The sequence below is a fragment of the Falco rusticolus genome, chromosome 7, assembly GCF_015220075.1.
Source record: "Falco rusticolus isolate bFalRus1 chromosome 7, bFalRus1.pri, whole genome shotgun sequence".
Classification (NCBI taxonomy): domain Eukaryota; kingdom Metazoa; phylum Chordata; class Aves; order Falconiformes; family Falconidae; genus Falco; species Falco rusticolus.
In genome coordinates, this window is record NC_051193.1 from 36,471,086 (window position 1) to 36,489,668 (window position 18,583).

An 18,583-nucleotide genomic window follows, 5' to 3' on the forward strand; every position below is an offset into this window, starting at 1 on the left:
ATTTCCAAGTGAAATATAAACTAATAATCCAGAGTCAGGATGGTCACAAAAAGTAAACAGAAGATCATCGGGACCTTCCAAAGTCAAATAATCTGTTAGTAGTCCAGTGTGCAACAGCCAGTGAGCCCAATCTCTTCTGTACCCCTGCTTTCCCAGTAGTAAATGGAAGTATTAACTAGTTACTTAGCCCAGAACATTAAAGCTTGCAGAATGATCTTCAAACATCAGACCAAGTTTTGTAATCACACTGCTGAATACAATCAGTAGCAACACATCAAAGCTGAGAGGCAAAGAAAGATACTTCTACTGATGCACAGATACTTCTTGAAAGCTAGATACTCCTTGAATGATCCCACTTTTATTCTTACCTAGACTAGGAAATATTGCATCTCTCAGCGTTCATTTTATGCCTGTAACGTTCACTCACCCACTTTGTACTCTGGCCCGAACATCTCAGTAAGAGAGAAGCCAGCCTCCCTGACCCTCCTGGAATCCACAAAACATACAGGACATACAGCTACAAGGGTTACAGGTAAAGGAAGCTCCACGAGCAGTGACATTTATCCAAGGGTCCCACCACTCAGCTGTAAGGCTGGGTGCAGAGCTAGCTTCCTCACACAGCCACAATTTGCTAAGTGTATTCTACACCAAACTAGCCATATTAGCAGTCATGTAAAATAGCTGCTCAGTCTAGGCTCCACAGGCCATGAAATTCTTACCTAACACATCACTACATGGGATTAAACCACTTTAACAACCATTTCAACAATACTGATGGAAAGCTTAGCTGTCTCATCCTGACGCAGAGCAGAACACAACAAACGTTTGCACCAGTATATGGGTAACAAATAGCCAAGCAAGCAATAAGTGGAAGGCTGCTTTGAGTCAGGGCATTAGCTCAACGTATTCCTAAAACTACAATGGTGTTCATACTACTTTCAGCCATTCACAAGATTTAAAAGATATCAACATGTTCTACCACAGCAAAAAAAACATACCTTAGCAAGGCATTCATGCAGGTCTCACAAAATCTGTGTCCACATTCAGTCTGTTTAGGATTACATAAGATGAGGTGACATTTTTCACATTTATATTTATCTTCCACAGCATTTACAAATTTCTCTTTGTAGCCACCTTGCTCTGGAACATAAATTGATGCTGAAGGACTGCGATCAGGATTGGCCCTTTGTTGTACCATTTCTACGGATAAAGGGGGTTCTGTCTTCTTACTGGTGTCCATACTCTAAGATAGTTTCTGTGAAACAAAAATGAGAAAGCTTCTGAGAAATGAAGACCTCTTTTCTATTTAAATAAAGCAAATACAGCATTCTGAGAGACTACATAAAACCAGAAAGCACTAAGAACAGATGCATGTCCACACATCATGTACTCTGCCTATACTTAGGCAGTTATGTATGTATTAAGCATAGCAAATCTGTAGAATAGTCCTCATTTTTTCGAAGGCTCTAGAAGGTCAAGACTTAAAACTTATGCCTGAAAGCAAAGTGTTAGTTAGTTATGAGCATTATTCTGGGAACAAGTAAGAGCAGAGCTTGCATTCTTCCATATCTTTCTCTCTCAGAAGTGACCTTAGTATTGAAGTTTTAACATTAGAGGAAGCAGAAAAGGGTACGGTGGAGAGGGTGCACTGGTACAGTACCATGCAAGGCATTACTCAAGATGCTACTGTAAAACACACACAGCCACCAGTGTCCTACGCAGGGCCTGTGGAGTCTGTGCAGCTCCACTGCCAGCTTTTCCTGTCTTATACTTTGCTATTGCATGGGATAGACATTCTGCTGTAATTCTGTTTCAGAACAACACAACAGGTTTTGCTTATTAAACACTATCCAACCTTGTCATTATACATTCCTACCTGAAGAGAACAGGTAACACAAGCATGATTGACAGAGGAGAAAGGCCAACGTGACATGGCTGCTTGATTAATTCACCAGGACTAAGCACAACTGACAGGCAGCTGAGAAAATAATTAATGCAGTTGAAGACTGAATTACAGTAGCTATTGACGATGATTCTTCTAGGCCAGCATGAAAAGCATTAGCAGAGCAACATACCCCATGTTAAATTTTAAAACATGTTTTCAATCATTTCCTTGCTTATCTTGTAGTCAAACAAGTGTAAGTGGTCATAAAAAACCTCAGCACACACAGGAGAAAGTACAGTTGGAGGATACAACACCTATTTACGTAAGAGAAATGCCTGGCTATTTACAAGAGAAAAGCATGCTTCAATTCTCCCTCCACATTAAGTGACACTTGAAATATAAACCTATTCCAGTCCTCTACAGCCTACAGCTGCCTCAACTGCTATAGTTATAATTCAACCTTAAGAAGCAGAATAAAGAAATGAGGCCAAATTCACTTCTCAGTTATAAAAATATGTCCACCAATACCAAAGGTAGTCACACGCCTCAGATCCCAAACATGCAAACCTTGTACAGTTTTTGGGACCTCTTATCTTCCCTCATTAAGCCCAAAACAAGTATTTTCTTGTAGATGATTTATGCATCTTTATTTTTGGTACAGAATTCTCCATGGAGACTAAACAGACAAAGATATTTCTTACATTTCTGATGCCAACTGTTATTTCTAGAAACAAAAGACAAAATCTTTGTAACTCATCACTGATACCATTTCATGCCTTTATCAACACCAGCTGAGTGAAGGTAGAGATGCTGAGTGAAGAATCCCCACTTCATTGTCTTCTTGCCCCAGGGGAAAGCCTCTCTGCATCCCCACCAAACACAGAGAGCCCAAACAAACCATCCTCACAACTCAGTACATAGATCTAATGATTGGGTCTTATTCAAAAGCACCCAAACAACCCCCAAGCAAGAAAAAAAACCCAAAAAAACCCCCAAAACAACAAAAAACAAACCCACACCACCTCCACCCAAAACAAAACAGTTTCTACAGTAACTGAAAGGGCAATTTAAATTGTGGTTAATTTGAATTAACGTCTGGCTGTTCCTTGTCTACTCTTCAAAGAATGGAGAGCCTAATGCCTTGACAGAACAGGCATCTGAAAAAACAGTGTTTAACTGAAAGTAACTTGCACTTCTCATGAATGAGAAAATTCAGATTATTTCAGACCAGGGAAGTAAGCAAAGCCTGAACTGGAGTTTCAACAGCAAATATAACAGATAATGATGACGCCAAAAGAGGCAACTCAAGACATTGTAACCAGCACAAGAAACAAGATGCGATGTTGAGAACAAGAGTCTGAGAGACAAGGAGGCTAAAAAGTGCCGTGAGTGAGAAAGCAAAGCAACTGATGGAAGTTTGGCTTTAGAGATTACCCAAGGTACAACTGCCACTGCTGAATATCTGTGGCTGGACAGAGGGGAACCCAGTCATGACCTTAGGACCTGGCACTTTATGCAGCTGTAAGAGAATAGGAGATCAGCAAGAGAGGAAAAAAAAAGTGCAACTCCATAAGCACCTGGACTGGTGAAACTTAGCTACCTATGGATTTGCTTCTTGTGTGGGACTGCAGAAAAAGCTTCATTTGGAACTTGCAGTTTAGGAATCCGTAAAGGTTTTCAGTTCTAAGTTGCAGATAGATACCAATTCCTCTTTTCCCTCTGCAACTGCTTTTTTTTTTTTTTTTAAATCATATTCAAGAACACTATCATTCAGTCAACTCTTGAAGTCAAGTCAATTTTAAGCATGTTGACTGTTAAGAACAATACAGGGAACCTGATTTTCCTTAAAATGCCAGAATAAAACAAGGTATGGCCTGATTTTGGCCCACAGAAGAAATACAGAAAAACAGGCATTTATAAAAAAAAGATGCTGACAGGAGAATTGTCAAATCAAGGAAGCACAAAGTTCCTGAACTTAAAGTCACACAACACAACTACCGAACGCCTGTTTCCCCACTAAAGCTTCTTCCAAACAAAAAGCAGCTAAAAAGATTTTGAGAGATGTGAGTCTTCCCATAGCATGATCTCTTCATGGAAACTGAAGAACTGGTCACAAGGAGGCAGGTAGGGGCAAGAAGAATAATATTAAAGATTTAACTGAGAAAGGTACCAAATATAAAGCAGGTGAGAGTTTCAGAGATACAAAACTGCTCAGGGGTTTGACTGTCAGCTGTCAAGACAGATTTCATATCAAAATCAACTGCACAGGACTCCACTTTTGGCAATGACATATTGGATATCTTGTCACAGAAAATAACCAGAAAACACACAGATAAATAAAATTTACTATGCAATATGCTTAACAGTCAGATTTGTGTGTCTCGGGTTTTATATTTCTGTTTTACAAAGAAGTATGTCAGACCAGAAAAGCTACGCAAGCGCAGCACCAGAGTAGCCGGCTTGGTGAGAGGCATTCTCTTCCCCAACACTTTGAACTGCCAGCATTTTCTTATGCAGAAAACCTACAAAGTTATTGTATTTTATTGTGATACTTCATGAATAGAGAACTGAGTTTAAAAGAACATCAGAACCTCCTTATTACAGGAAGACAGCTGCATTTCACAAGAGGGTGTGGAGACGAGATGTCTGTTGAAGTGCACACAGAAATCTGTATTCCCAGAGCCATGCCCTCACACACACGAGTTACATGCTCTTACAACAGCATACAGGATCACCGGTGAACACAAATGCAGATAACACAAACATTTCAGCTGCCACCCTTTTGCAAATAGCTTTCTATTACGGTTTACATGCCACTACAGCGCATCATCTGCAACATCATCTCCTCCTTTTCAAGAACCTTTAACAGCAGGACTTAGATTATACCCCACAATCATGTTTCAAACTGCCAAAAAGAAGCAATTTTGAAGTTACACCTCAGTAAGATACAATGTGCTTACAGCGGTGAAGATAATACGCTTGCAGAAAGCAGGGAGAAGAGTCTAGCTAGAATATTCAAGATAGACTAGTTCTGGTGGGGGCCTCCAATTCCTAAAGGCATGGCAAGCTGCCATCAAGTCAGAAACTCTGGTTCTTGTTTAGCAAGCTAACTCTTAACTCCTAATTCACCACCGGCTATTACTTAAACTCCGATTTCTTACCCCTGGGAAAAATCATCACAGTAAGAATGAGACTTTTGGATGTCTTTTAAAACTGTTAGATCTTAGACAGCCACCTTTCAGGACAGATAAGCACGTAAAAAGAGGCACAGTCACCAAGGTCGGTTCTGTCCCCTGTTGATTACATTCTTTCAGCCACCTCTCCTGCAGCCAGCATATCCTTATGTTCATGCTTCTGCAGAGCAACAAGAGCAGAGATTGTTCTGGTCATCAGATGGGTGACACTGCTTGCCCTAGTCTGACAGATTTCACTGAGCTCCATCTTTTGTCACTACTCTTGTTCAATAAAAGTGGTACTTGCATATCTAAGCCCAGACCTCAGGTAGTTTTTCGGACTGTATATACTGTAATAAAGGTTAGAATAATTTGTTGTTACTTAACTCACACTATCATTAGTACAGCAGGTTAGAAAATGGAACCAAAAGTGAATTTACTGACAAAGACATTCCAAGAATTAGAAAGCATGGAAGTTCCCAAACAAAAAGCATTTTGCTTTTTCTTGTTTAATCAAGGATGCTGTTATTACCACAGAGGGCAAACATCCTAGAAATTTGGATTAGTATTCTGTATTACACCACATACATTTTTTATTTGCTCTTTTGCAATAAAACCAATTTGCAACACAGAAATACAATAAAGCTTCCATAAAAATTCAAAATAAATTTCCATCTAAAAAAGCCAGGAAAAAAAAAAAATAAACCTTACACAATCTAAAAGACCCAAAAAAACACTGATTGCAAAACGGACCACGGGATTTGGAACCTAGCAGGCTCTGCAAGAGACAGTTTCAATATATTGACAACACTAAGCAAATAAGCTTTTGCCAAAGTTTTAGAATTCAAAAAGGTCAAGAAGCTATTTGAAATAAATGTCTTTGTTACACTACCAAAGAAAAGGATAACAGAAGAGAGGATCTAATTTGGTTATTACTTAGGACAGAAACGCTTTTCTATCAAATTACAATTTGCACTGAGAACAGAAGTTACTCAAACAGAACACCACTGCATGCACAGTATCTAAATTAAGCTCTCAAAAAGAAAGTTGGACAAGGAGCTAAAGATCACAGCAGAAAAGTGACCAATGAGACAATTCAACCTGTCCTCTTCCAAAACCAGTCTATATATTTTTATCTAAAAAGCATAAAACCACACAAACTTCAGCATCTCATCCTAACGAGGTCTTGGTAGTGTGGGGTATGTTTTTTTGGTATAGCTTTTAACGAGATAGGGCTTGTGATTGCGCTGTCTCTCCTCCCAGCCTCTCAAAAACACATGGGAACCAACTGGTTAGATAGCTGCTCATTTTCATGAAACCTATGTGGGGAACAGAAAGAGAAACTTAATGTAGTTTCCCAGTGAGCAAGAGGGTGTAAAAGTGCAGCCTCAATCATCACCACCTCCGTGTGGTCTATTAGCTGGCCAGTCAGTACACGATTACCTCCACGCCAGCCAAGACCACCAGCTCCCTCCCTCTTGTCCCTCTTAGTTTCCTCCGCTATTATAATGGCGGGGAGTGGGCTGGAGATCTTTTTTTATTATTATGTTATTTTATTGAGGAGGGGGGAGTAAGGGGTAAAAAAAAAAAAAAAAAGTGGGGATACAGAGCAGAAATTAGTAGAAAACTAGACTTCATCAGTTTCACTCCTCACAAATTTTCTTCCGTACTTTACAGGATATCCTCAGAGCACCAGAAAATTGTGTACCCGGTGTGGTATTTCCAGCTCTTCAGTCTTCCCAGCCCATATGCTTTCTATCACCAAGAATTATTGTTTCAAGTTATCATCACACAGAAATCTTTATCTTAAATTATTAAAACAATCTGAACTTTTCCTTTGTCTTATATTCCAGCATTTTATAGCTTTTAATAAATTCCTAGCACATACTTACTGAAAAGAATGTACATCTTTCACTACGGGTTAGACAAGTCTTCTGACTCTGTTCTGCTTCTGAGTACGATTATAATACGCCACATATACTGTCATACCTTGATGACTGGTTGAAACAATAATGCAAGCTGAAAGCTGGATATTGCTGACAACGTATTACCAATTTACTCAGTGCACACATGTCAAAAAAAATTAAAGCTGAACAGGGAGGCTGCCATGGGAATCTTGACTCTAGAGCTCTTAAGCATGAAGGTGTCTTCCTGCAGAGCGCTGTTCTCACAACATCCAGCTACTCCTTGGCCACGTATTCTGGTAAAAAGCCCCACCACTGAGTCTGGATAGGGGCACAGAAGAACAACTGATCATTAAAATGCAAATAGCCTGAATCGCTCCAAAAAATTCCTTGGCAGTGACTGGTGCAGCACTGGAGTGGCAGGTCTGAAAGCAGAGGACCATCCATCGATTTTGCCTTGTGTGAGGTCGGAAGTCCCGGCACTGTCACTCCTCAGTCTGTACAGGGGAACCACAGATTTATTTTCCTTTTCCTCCATGCACTTGTCACGCCTGAAGCACTGTTCACTGTTTCTATACAGCATATATAGGATCAACTAACCAGTGCTGAGGTATTTCCAGCTTATGCTTTAAGAGAAAATTATAAGGGCAATCCGGGAGGATGGGGAAGGGTTGCTGGTCACCAATGCTAGGTATTTTACACAGCAAAAAAGACCATACCTTACCTTCTTTTATGCAAAACATTCAAATACTAATTCCTGTACAGAAACAAAAGCCGCATTGATACATAAAACTTATTTTTCCTTGTGTTAAAATTGAAATAAATTTAACCACTTTAAACTTTGCCTTTTACTTCCATAAGCATCCACCTTACTTGCATAAACTAATGCAAGCCAACTGTGAAGACGACCTTGAGATCATATACATAATAGAACAGATGAAGATCAATAAGGGAAAAAAATCACTACTTCAACATAAGCAGTAGGACAGAAGCATTTCAAACCACACAGAAGATATTGAGTATTCTCTGCACAAGGAGTTTCTGCCTTTTGCAGGGTCTTCACAGCCACTTATTGGTGCCATATCCCAGAAACACTGAGGTTGGAACGCACCTCTAGACATCATCTTGCCCAACCTCCTGTTCAGAGCAAGGCCAACTTCAAAGTTAGATCAGGTTGTCCAAGGCTGAGTTTTCAAGAACTCTAAGGATGAAGATACCACGACCTCTCCAAGCAACCTGTTCCAGTGCTTTACATTCCTCTGTGAGGAGTTTTTATTCTAGCAATTATGGTGTGATATTCCTATTTAGAAAAAAGGACTGTTCCAATACACGAACTACATTCTCTAGCAACTAAACCATAAACCATCATAATCTATAATGGCTCTACTCTATAAAAATTATAGAGCAAATCTCAAAACTACTTTTGGCTTGGATGGTACAGGCTATTCTTGACCTAGAAAAATCAGAAGGATAAGCAAAAATGGTACCTCAATATTCTTGCAAGAGAACAATCATGCATGTCACTTGAATCACAAACATGTATTTCCCATATTCAAGTTTATAAGATGACTGAATAGTAGCAAACAAACTATAAATTGAGTTTTACATTGTTTTATTCTTTTAACTTTTTATCACTTTCCTTGGCTCTTTTTCTTACGACAAGTCCACACTTTCATGAGAAGTGTCTTCATAGGGTTAAACAAAACAGCATCCCAGCACAGGAACAAATTTAGCAAGCCTGCTAGACTACGCTTTCATGAAAACTGTTCTAATATATACTCGCTCCTGCTCAGTGCAACAGATTTCTAGATTCTAAATAGAAAAGAAAGCATTGTATAGATGTGCAAAGTAATTACATCAACATTAAGAGATGAGAATGGGAATACTTACAAATAATAATGTAGTATTAATAGTTTGGAATATCCAAGAGCACAGGGACTGACACTTTTAGTAACTACCCAATAACATGTGGAATAGAATTAACACTCAGTCTAATATATACTGCCATGATGGGAGGAAAAAACCCAAATCAATCAAACAAAACAAACAAAAAAACCACACAAACTTTTAGAGGGATCAAATTTTAACTATTAAAAAAGACAGCAGAAAAGTAATTCAGTGCAATTTAGGAAAACTGATTTTTACATGACACTATGTTCAACTATGACTTTTTGAAAGTTAACAGCATTCTTTTGAATCATGACATATGGGCTGGAAAACAGCTTTATGATTGAGCCTGAGGCAGCAGTAAAAACAAAGTGTTTGTATTTTGACTTACACTTGCTATCTACAGCTCTCAATAATTACTTTGTAATCTCAGTGGGCTACCAAAATACATTATAAAGTCATTTGAAGTGCAAGAAATTAAAAGCCTCTTTTAGAAATCAAAAGACCTCTTAAGCTTTGAAAGCCTGGGTCACAACAGATAAGAGACATGCTGTCCAAGCTTGCAGCGAGTACCTTTTCTGCATTTTGAATTCCAATTTGGGTTCTTGTCTATGGATGCAGGAGAGACAAGAGAAAACATACAAGGTTACTGCATTTCACCTATGAAGTTAACCCCCAGTTGGGATCCATATTTCTATATGAGGTTTTTAGTAGAAGCATTTCAAGAATAGGAAAGATCAAAAGACAACCAGATGATCACAGGACAAAGTGTACTTTAATCTCTTCCTCTGGTGTTCAGGGGAAGTCCATGATTGAGATACATGTGCCAGTCCCATGTGGAGGAAGTGGATCAATACTGTGTATTTTTTTCGTAACTTCTGGCTCTGTTTACAAAGGAAAAGTTCTACCTACCACGGGGGGGGAAAAAAACCCCTCAGATCAAATATTCTGAGAAATGTTGTGATAATAACAGTATTTCAAATTAAATTTCCTTTTACAAAATTGTTTTATATATGCTATATATTTGCTTAACTAGCAAAACCAGTTTATATTTGCATACGATGTACTCTGTTTTTATGGCAAGCTCTTTCCATCAGTCTAGATTTCTTCCTCTTCTCATTTTATGGCAAGCTAAACATTTCCTTTACTTTTGTTGCACAGCATAGAAGTCATTGGTTCACATGTTACACGTGGCAATGTCAAAGCACATACACCCAAAAGAGAAGTCATTCATTATATGCTTCACGCTTAGGATCCATGCTATGACCTGGAAACGGTAAATTTGAACTACCCATGACAAATCCTACCAAGGATCAACAAGGGTTAAGGCAGATGGTATATCCAAATCATTTCAGCCAAAGCATACTGTCCTAGAAAAAGAATTCTCATTTGCTAGTGACCTGAAAAAAGTCCCATTTTCCTCCCAGTGTGCCTTCAAGAAAAATCTGCTGCATGACTTATCAGAAACACCTTGCTTTTAGATTATATCAACTTAAAGACACTAAAGTCTTTTCATCTCTGAAATCACCAAGTAGGAATAAAAAAAAATCTTGCTTTTCAAGTTGCCAGTCTTTTTTTTTTTTTTTAACCAAGACCTATCAATGCTATTCATTTCCACTCTGTTAATCAAATAGATCCTCAGTTTCAAAACTAATGAAATTTCAGAAGTCAGAATAGCAACAGATATTCTTCAAATCACAGTTTATCTACTCTGCTGACTGGCAAGTGCACGAAGAATATTTCCTGCATTGCCAATTTCTGGCAGAGTACATCTGTGCCGACTCTTAATGAATCCAGCCTTGAAATATAAACAGAGGTACTATCCACCTTAAAATTCTTTACCTCATCTTCTCCAATTATTAAATGAAAGTATCTGAAGGCAAAGGTATCAGAGACAGACCAGCAAATAAAAAAACCCAAAGCACTTGAAGAGGCTTATTATAAATAATCACATGAAAACTGCCTTCTTAAGAATCCCAAAAATATTACATTAATCTGATTTTAGAATGCAGCTCATCTTGAACAAAATAATCCTCCCAAGAAACTCTGAACACAGCAGAGTATAGAGGAAGCTGGTAAATAAAATAGAATGCAACTTCAAGTACAGCTCTGCACTTCCTGAATTCAATGTTGAAATGAAGTACTGTGGAACTAGAAATGGCCATCCCAGAAAACAGAGACCACAGCATGTCACTTCCACAAGAAATTATTTCCACTGTAGCCAAAGCAAGTTCTCTAAGCACACATGCAAAGCTCAAAAGTCTATCTACCACGTCCCCTACGGAAACTAACTCACCCACATAAAATATTTCCTGCTCTTCCATTTTATCCATTCGGCCAACACAGACTATCAACACAGGCAAAAAAAAATATTACTTTTTCACACTGCTCTAAATACTAATCAAATTCTAGAAACTAACAACAGCACATGATACAAGCAGAATATTTTATTTAACATTAAACTGCCTGGAAGACGTTCATTCATGCACAGATCTTGACCTCTAACTAATCGTAAGTGGGTTTTTGCACCATTCTAAATGATGTCTTCAGCTTTATCTAAAATTATTTCTTCTTATTCAGGAAGGAAAAAAAGGCATAAGGGCAACACTCTCATCATTCATCTGTATTTTATTATTTATCAGACTGTGAGGGAAGACAAAGCATTGTCCACTTGTTAAGCCTGCTATCACGTCATTAAACTTCAGTGATTTCAGGTTTATACTGTATACAGAATCACAGAAGGGTCAGGGTTGGAAGGGACCTCTGGAGATCATCTAATCCAACCCCTCTGCTAAAGCAGGTTCACCTACAGCAGGTTGCACAGAATCACATCCAGGTGGGTCCTAAATGTCTCCAGAGAAGGAGACTCCACATCCTCTCTGGGCAGCCTGCTCCTGTGCTCTGTTGCCCTCAAAGTTAAGAAGTTCCTCATCATATTCAGGTGGAACTTTATGTGTTTCAGTCTGTGCCCGTTGCCTCTTGTCCTGCCTCTGGGTACCACTGAAAAGCACCTGGCCCCATCCTCTTGGCACTCACCCCTTAAGATATTTGCATGCATTGATAAGGCCCCCTTTCAGCCTTCTCCAGGCTAGACAGGTCCAGCTCTCTCATCCTTTCCTCATTGGAGAGATGCTCCAGTCCCCTCATTTGTGTAGCCTCCACTGGACCCCCTCCAGTAATTCCCTGTCTCAAACTGGGGCACCCAGAACTCAATATACTAAGAAAACAAATACCTCACTGTTTATATTGTATTTTCTATGACCAACATCTTGACGTTTGTAAAGAGGGGTGTATGGGGGGTATTGCTGTTAAAATTTTTCTATTAAAGGAAGAAAACCAATTGAAGCACATTTGTAAATATAATTCAGAGAAAAAAAAAAAAACACAGAAAAAATTAAAAAACCAAAACACTTGTGCTAATATTTCTAGTTAAAATAAAGTGTATTCCAGTTTCTCCATCTCTAGCAAAACGTATTGCTGAAGCTGAGTTTTCAGAAACTAAAAGTAAGGTTTGGAAAAAAAATCACAGACCCTTAATTCAGACTTGTCAACATTGAGAATCAGAACTTCTCATTCACTGCTATCTAAAGCATTTTTTACCTTCATGTAAGAAGTTGGGTCTTTTGCAACTGAAGATTTAGATTCACAAACCCATGTTTCCCAGCAATGTAAGAAACGAAGGAACTTGTTGCTTCCTCTTGTAGTAAACATAGGCTTTGGGAATATGCTATTGAAGGCCAAGTCTGTAAGACACAAATTCCTTCTGGTGTATGACAGTATTTGTTCTTCCAGCTGCAAAGTCTCATTAAAAGATTCTTTTACCTGGAACCTTCATGCAATTTCCTAGTTTCTCTGTCAGACTGAGATTACTTTCCCATATATCAAACTATTTTATTATTTTGCCTTGCCAACCTTAAGTCTCGTATTTACTGCCTGCAGGTTTCTAATAACTGTTATTCTGGAGGTTTCAGATCAATAGATATCGTTGACACCATAAGAATAAGCCATCTCTACAGCACCCGTTCAGATAGAATACTACAAAGGACAAAAAACCCCCTTTGAATATTTCTCTCTTGCACTGGCTTTTGAGAATTAACAAAAATCGATGAGGATCTTGTCCTTCTACAATTTACTTAATGTGAAGACTTTAAGAGTACTTTACAAATTTTTCTAACTAGATTTCAAATCACTACCCAAAAGCAAGTGTTTACCACTGTTACGCCACCAAAGAAGTTTAACACAAGAGACATCAATCTTTCAAAGAAACTTCTGGTGGAATTGTACAGTACTGCTGCTGCTTAAGAGACACGTTAAAAACTGGTGCTTTTTCCACAAGGCCTTAGAAAGATTTCTGTCTTCAGATTTGGAATATGAAGTCGCCAATTTCAGCTGAAAATTCTTTTTGCATGCCTAAAGCCAGAAGGGGCTATTCTAGTTAATATTAATGAAATTGTGTTCACCTCTACAAAATAAATACTGAATAGAGCAATTTTGTTTAATATATTAATTGCAATCTAGCATTTAAATGTGCATTTTTCTTTTTGAAAATTCAAACCTGAAAGCCTCCAGGTGTTGCACTAGCAACTAAGTGAGAATATTCAGAGATTCCTTGGGGAATTTATGCTGATAAAGAATATCTGTTTGCATTATGAAGATCCAGGTAGGCACAGTCTAGATATGCAGAATGCAAAGAATAACTTCCAACTGGAGCAAACGCCAGATTTAAAAGTATGCAGAAAACACTCACTGTTAAACCAAGAGGCTTAAGTCCTAAGATTAGTGTTTAAAGGATGTTGCACAGCTAATGACTATTCAGAGGACAGACAGTGCTGATTCCCCACTTACTTGCAAATAACTTGTATCTAAGCAAGGAAGCTTCCAATATTACAGCAGTGGTTTGGAATTCTTTTCCATCAGTTCCACTGACCTGTGAGCTCTGTAGCCTTATGTAAACTCATGCTGTATTTTTTTTTCTTTATATAGTTTTAGTAATTTATTCTCCTGTGTATTGACTGCACCAAGAGTTTTACTAATCACAGCTATCACCAGCATAGCTGTCAGCAAATAAGTGAAGGTTATCCCATTTTGAAACAAGGATACATTTTGTTATCAATCCAAACAGCTTCTGAGTCTCACTGAAGTAAGGGATTTCATTAATGTGCTTAGAGAGGATACAGGGCCAGCAACAGCTGTAATTAAGGCAAATCCACAATACCTTTAGTTCAGCTTGAAGAAAGACAATCCCAATTTTTGCTCTCTTCCCACATGCAAATTTCAAATCTTTATTATGTCACCACCCAATTTTTTAAAAGTTATCTCCAGATAAATTTATTTTTAAGTCGCCTAAGCTGAAAATACAATATGCAAGAGCTCACCTCTATCAATAGAAATTTCTTGTACTAATATACTAGCCTTTATATAGCCCCCTTTTTTCTCTCATCTGCTGAGTTTTGACCAATAGTTTCAATCAAGCCCTCCACTACCATATTCAAGTTCTAGCTTGAAGCACAACATAAAAAAAACACTACCACAGATTTTTGCAATATATATTCCTGGTGTCTGTCTTTCATCATAACAGGAGTGCAACTGAAATCAAGCGTTGCATATGGAAATTCAGACCAAAATCATAAAAATAAATGTTCATGCTCACAAAAAGTTGTAATACATTTTCAATGTAAGGAGGAAATATTATGTGTATGACAAGGTGCTGAATTAAAAACAGAGCAAAAAGGAGGTTTCCACTAAAGTTTGAGATGGCAGGTAAGAAGAAACATATTCCACGAGCCCCAACAACCTATTTCAATGCAGTAAAAAGACTGCTCAGGTAAAATCTTCTCCTCTATATAAATATTCATGCTTTGTGCAGGGAATAATCACAAACTCCTTAATAAATGCAGTAATTTGTCTCCTAACTATTAAGTGGCAAGCTCACAAAGTTTGCATTGAGTACAGCCCAGTTCAGGTATGCACCCAAACAAAAAGCAGAAGAAACCTAGGAGAGAAAGTACATTAATCTGTAATTCCAAATAAATCTTTCTCCTTCAAAGTTTATCCAATGCTATCAGAATTTTCATGTGTGATAAATGTGAGATTTTTCCTAGTAGCCATAAAGTTATACTAAAAACAAAAGCATCAAGAAAGAATTTTACCACATCACAACCACAGAAAGCAGTGGCAGTGCCACCAAAGAATTTGACACAGATGCGAATAGTTTCAAGCAACCTGCAAGTCAAGTTGCAAGCATTAGAAGATTAAAGTCGAGCCTCCAAACTAGCAGTAACACAATTCCATAAAATATATGTATTTTCTTGGGATCTATTTTTTAGAACAGGTTTGCCTTAAGAACAGGTTACAAGACCCTTTTCCATTTGAATACCTCATCAGTATCACAGCTGCTGTCAAAACAGCATACAGGTTGAAATCCTCAGTAGTTCTTACCTTCCTCCCAGCCCAACCTTTGCTCTTACTCTTTGCCTCTTCTAACCTCTTCACTAGCTCTCTGCTACCAGGTAAACGCTCTATCAGTCTGGAAATTATATCCTCCTCACATAACAATGCTCCTTGACAGACAACTGAAGAAACTAAAATATTAAAAAGGAGAGTTGTTATTTATAAAAAAAGCTCTGGATTTCCAAAGTTCATGCAACTATTCTTGGCCAAATCCATGTATTTCTTTTCTTCACATACTTCGTTCCTTCAAATTCGGAAGACTCTGATTGCTTACATTCCCTTCCTTTTACTTGAATCTCATTTGATCTGCAGATTGAGAAGAAAGAACAGGCTTTCTTCCCCCCGCCCTGTTAGGATTCTCTTTACACGTGCCAATAAGGGGAGCTTTGCTATAGTCTGCCCAGTTTCTTTCTTTGTCCTAAAGAAATAAAGGTTTATGTTACTTTAATTAAAAAACCCTGTAACAGGCTTCTTGGCATCTGTGAAGTTAGTGTAATGAAACTGAGGAAGTATCAAATTTTTAATGTTAAATTTTAAAAATAACATGAAGAACGTTATAGATAACATACCAATATATGATTTTTTAACCATTTTTTTCCTCTCATCCTCTATTGTTCACAAAGGACTCAACAAAACAACATTATAGGACATGCACAAAGTTAAAAATCACACCTAATTTTTCCTGCCTTCACACACACAAACTTCTCCACTCAGACACACTAGGTGTTATTACAGTCTGTACAAAATCTTCAGAGCTGTGCCACTTTCTTCATAGCAGTCTGTAAAAATCCATTTGGAAACCATCAGCCCAATTCTAGGAAAGTAACTAACTGTTCTGCAGAGCATTTCTTAAAAAAAGACCAAAAAACCCACAAACAAACAAAAAACCCACCAAAAAACCCAAAACACCCTACGACAGTATTAAAACAGATCATTAGAAGAAAGCAACCTGTTTTGGGGAAGCTTGTCTGATCTCAGGATTTTCACAAGCAGAGAAAAAGAGGAAGAGAGTCTGAAAGCGTAATTGATACAAATCTTCATCTCTATCCACCTGCATGCCTAAACGTGATAGTATAGTTTAGCTGCAACAAATGCTACAACAATGCCCAGGCCACCAGTACACTAAACCTGACGGCCCCCCAGTCTCTCTCATATTTACACTCCAGGGACAACATTTTTTGACCACACTGCAGTAACCTCACCTGCCCATTTACAATATATGCCGTCAAACCACACTTCTGCAAGAATTTTAGTTTCTCAACTCGTCAGTGAAGTTTGCATCCACCTACCACAGAGTCCAACAGTGCCAGTGAACTCTGACAAATCTGAGCAGCTAGTCCGAAGTGGCAGAGCAGCGATGTCCCCAGATGACACTAAGCAGGCCAGCACCAAGGGCCCACCTCAGCAGCATGCTCCCAGCTGCCATCCTGCCAAGATCCATCAGCCCCAGCAGTTACACACAGCTGGTTATGGAAGTTCAGTCAGTCACAGAATTGCATACCTGCTACTAGATGTGCCGGGCTCTCATTCCCATTATGTCTAAAGTAAATGACTTCGTAACATAAGACCAAGATAACAATCATTTAGTCAGGAGAAAAGCCACAAACTTCCACAGCTATAGGAGAGCCTTTCGTGTGGCTTTCTGATTTTTTCATCTTTGTCACATGCTGCAATTCGCCTTTGGTCCTCAGGAGGTGGAAAGGAAAGGCTACTACTGCTACTAACAAAGCAGGAGCCACATTACACTGGAGCAGAATCATATTAAGTCAGGCTAACAAGTGGTTTCAGACTCTGGCAGAAGAAACACACTGGCCAAGGACAGCCTGATCTGGCTCATTCTACAAAAACAGTAGCTGGAAAAATAACCCAGCACTGAGATTTTTAGAAAACTACAGGAATAAACTCTTACTCATATGAAAAGGAGATCTGCAACTGTACAACTTTCCCCACCAAAATAGTATATAAATTGCAAATCAGCCCATAATTCTTACAGATGTCACGAATGAGGCACGACACTCTGTACTAAATATTTATATAGTAACTCAGAAAGAAATCTAAGTTCTAAAGCTCTTTTAAACTCCCATCCTGAGTTTAGACACCAATTATGATTGCCCCAGTCACTGTCCATTCATATTCTTAGCTATAAAGCTGAATTTAGTGCAGGGAGTTTTGCAGTTCCAGCCTCTCCTCTCCCCACACACCAACCAACCCCTCCTCTTCTGATTCCGAGAATTCAGGTGCCACCAAGGTTTCATTCTTACTGGACAAGTGTACTCCACAGCTGAACAGTAACATTATGCTATAACCTTAGAATTCTGGCATTAAAAAGCCATCCAAAGACATGGATGAGACAGAAAGGATTGGGTTTTTAGCTCTTAAGATTAACATAAGAGCAACATTCCCTGAACACTGTTCTTGAAAACAACTCCTTATTATATTGGAGAACCAAAGTGAAAACTGACTCAAAAAAAATTATATTTTAATACATATGAAGTACAAATAACTGTGTCAACTTTAATCCACTAGATAATTCAGGGAATGTTACAGTGAATTTCTATGAGTTACAAGCAATAAAAAAGGTAATCAAAACTTTTATTTTCCAACAGAACACAATTATTGTTGCATGCTACAACACACAGAAATTACTTCTATTATCCTTTCTGTATTAGGCAACAAAAAGTACCTTACCTTTTTCTCCACTGTCTGAGCACAGAGGATTAAAAACAAAGTATTAGGAAAAAATTGCAAGTGTTTCATATCAAGAAAAAAAAACCAAGCCGCTGCATCAATAAACTTAACGTCTGTCCAGCATTCCATGCATACACTAGGGACACTTAATGAAAACTTATCCACCTCCTTTTTTTGCAGGCAGTCAGACCTCCAGATTGGAAACCTGAAGGCAGCCATTCATTACCTCCTCCTGCTCCACAACGCAGATCTCTGCAACACTGCTGGAGGAGCCACCATAGCTTGGTTTTCCCTCCTAGGAACTCCCTCCTTGCCCATTACTGCACTGCAGTCTTTCTGAGGGCTACGCAAAACGCAAACTGGGAGGACTGGAAGGGCCCAGAAAGAACAGTTACAGAAGGAACATTCTTTCAAATCATCTCATGTCTTATTACTTGTGGGCTGAAAGGAATCAACTCAGTTTGGGGGATCTCTTAAGATGCTCTCTGCTGTTCCTCCTCTCACGTTCCTGCTTGCCTTCATTTATCATAGGGCAATTTTGGGATTTTTACTTTGTGGCAAAATGAGAGCGAACTGGGGAAAGATAAACAGGCTTT

General features: G+C 38.5%; 1 protein-coding gene across 6 annotated transcripts in view; it reads right to left on the reverse strand.

The window, feature by feature from the left end:
* TRAF3 (TNF receptor associated factor 3) overlaps nucleotides 1–18,583 on the reverse strand; it is a 71,282-nt gene that overhangs the window by 33,649 nt on the left and 19,050 nt on the right. For all 6 annotated transcript variants that reach the window (XM_037394559.1, XM_037394557.1, XM_037394562.1 and 3 more), the window contains one exon: nucleotides 999–1,255. In XM_037394559.1, the coding sequence (XP_037250456.1) occupies nucleotides 999–1,240 (242 nt within the window). In that variant the 5' untranslated portion in view covers nucleotides 1,241–1,255. The remainder of the gene's footprint in view (nucleotides 1–998; nucleotides 1,256–18,583) is intronic.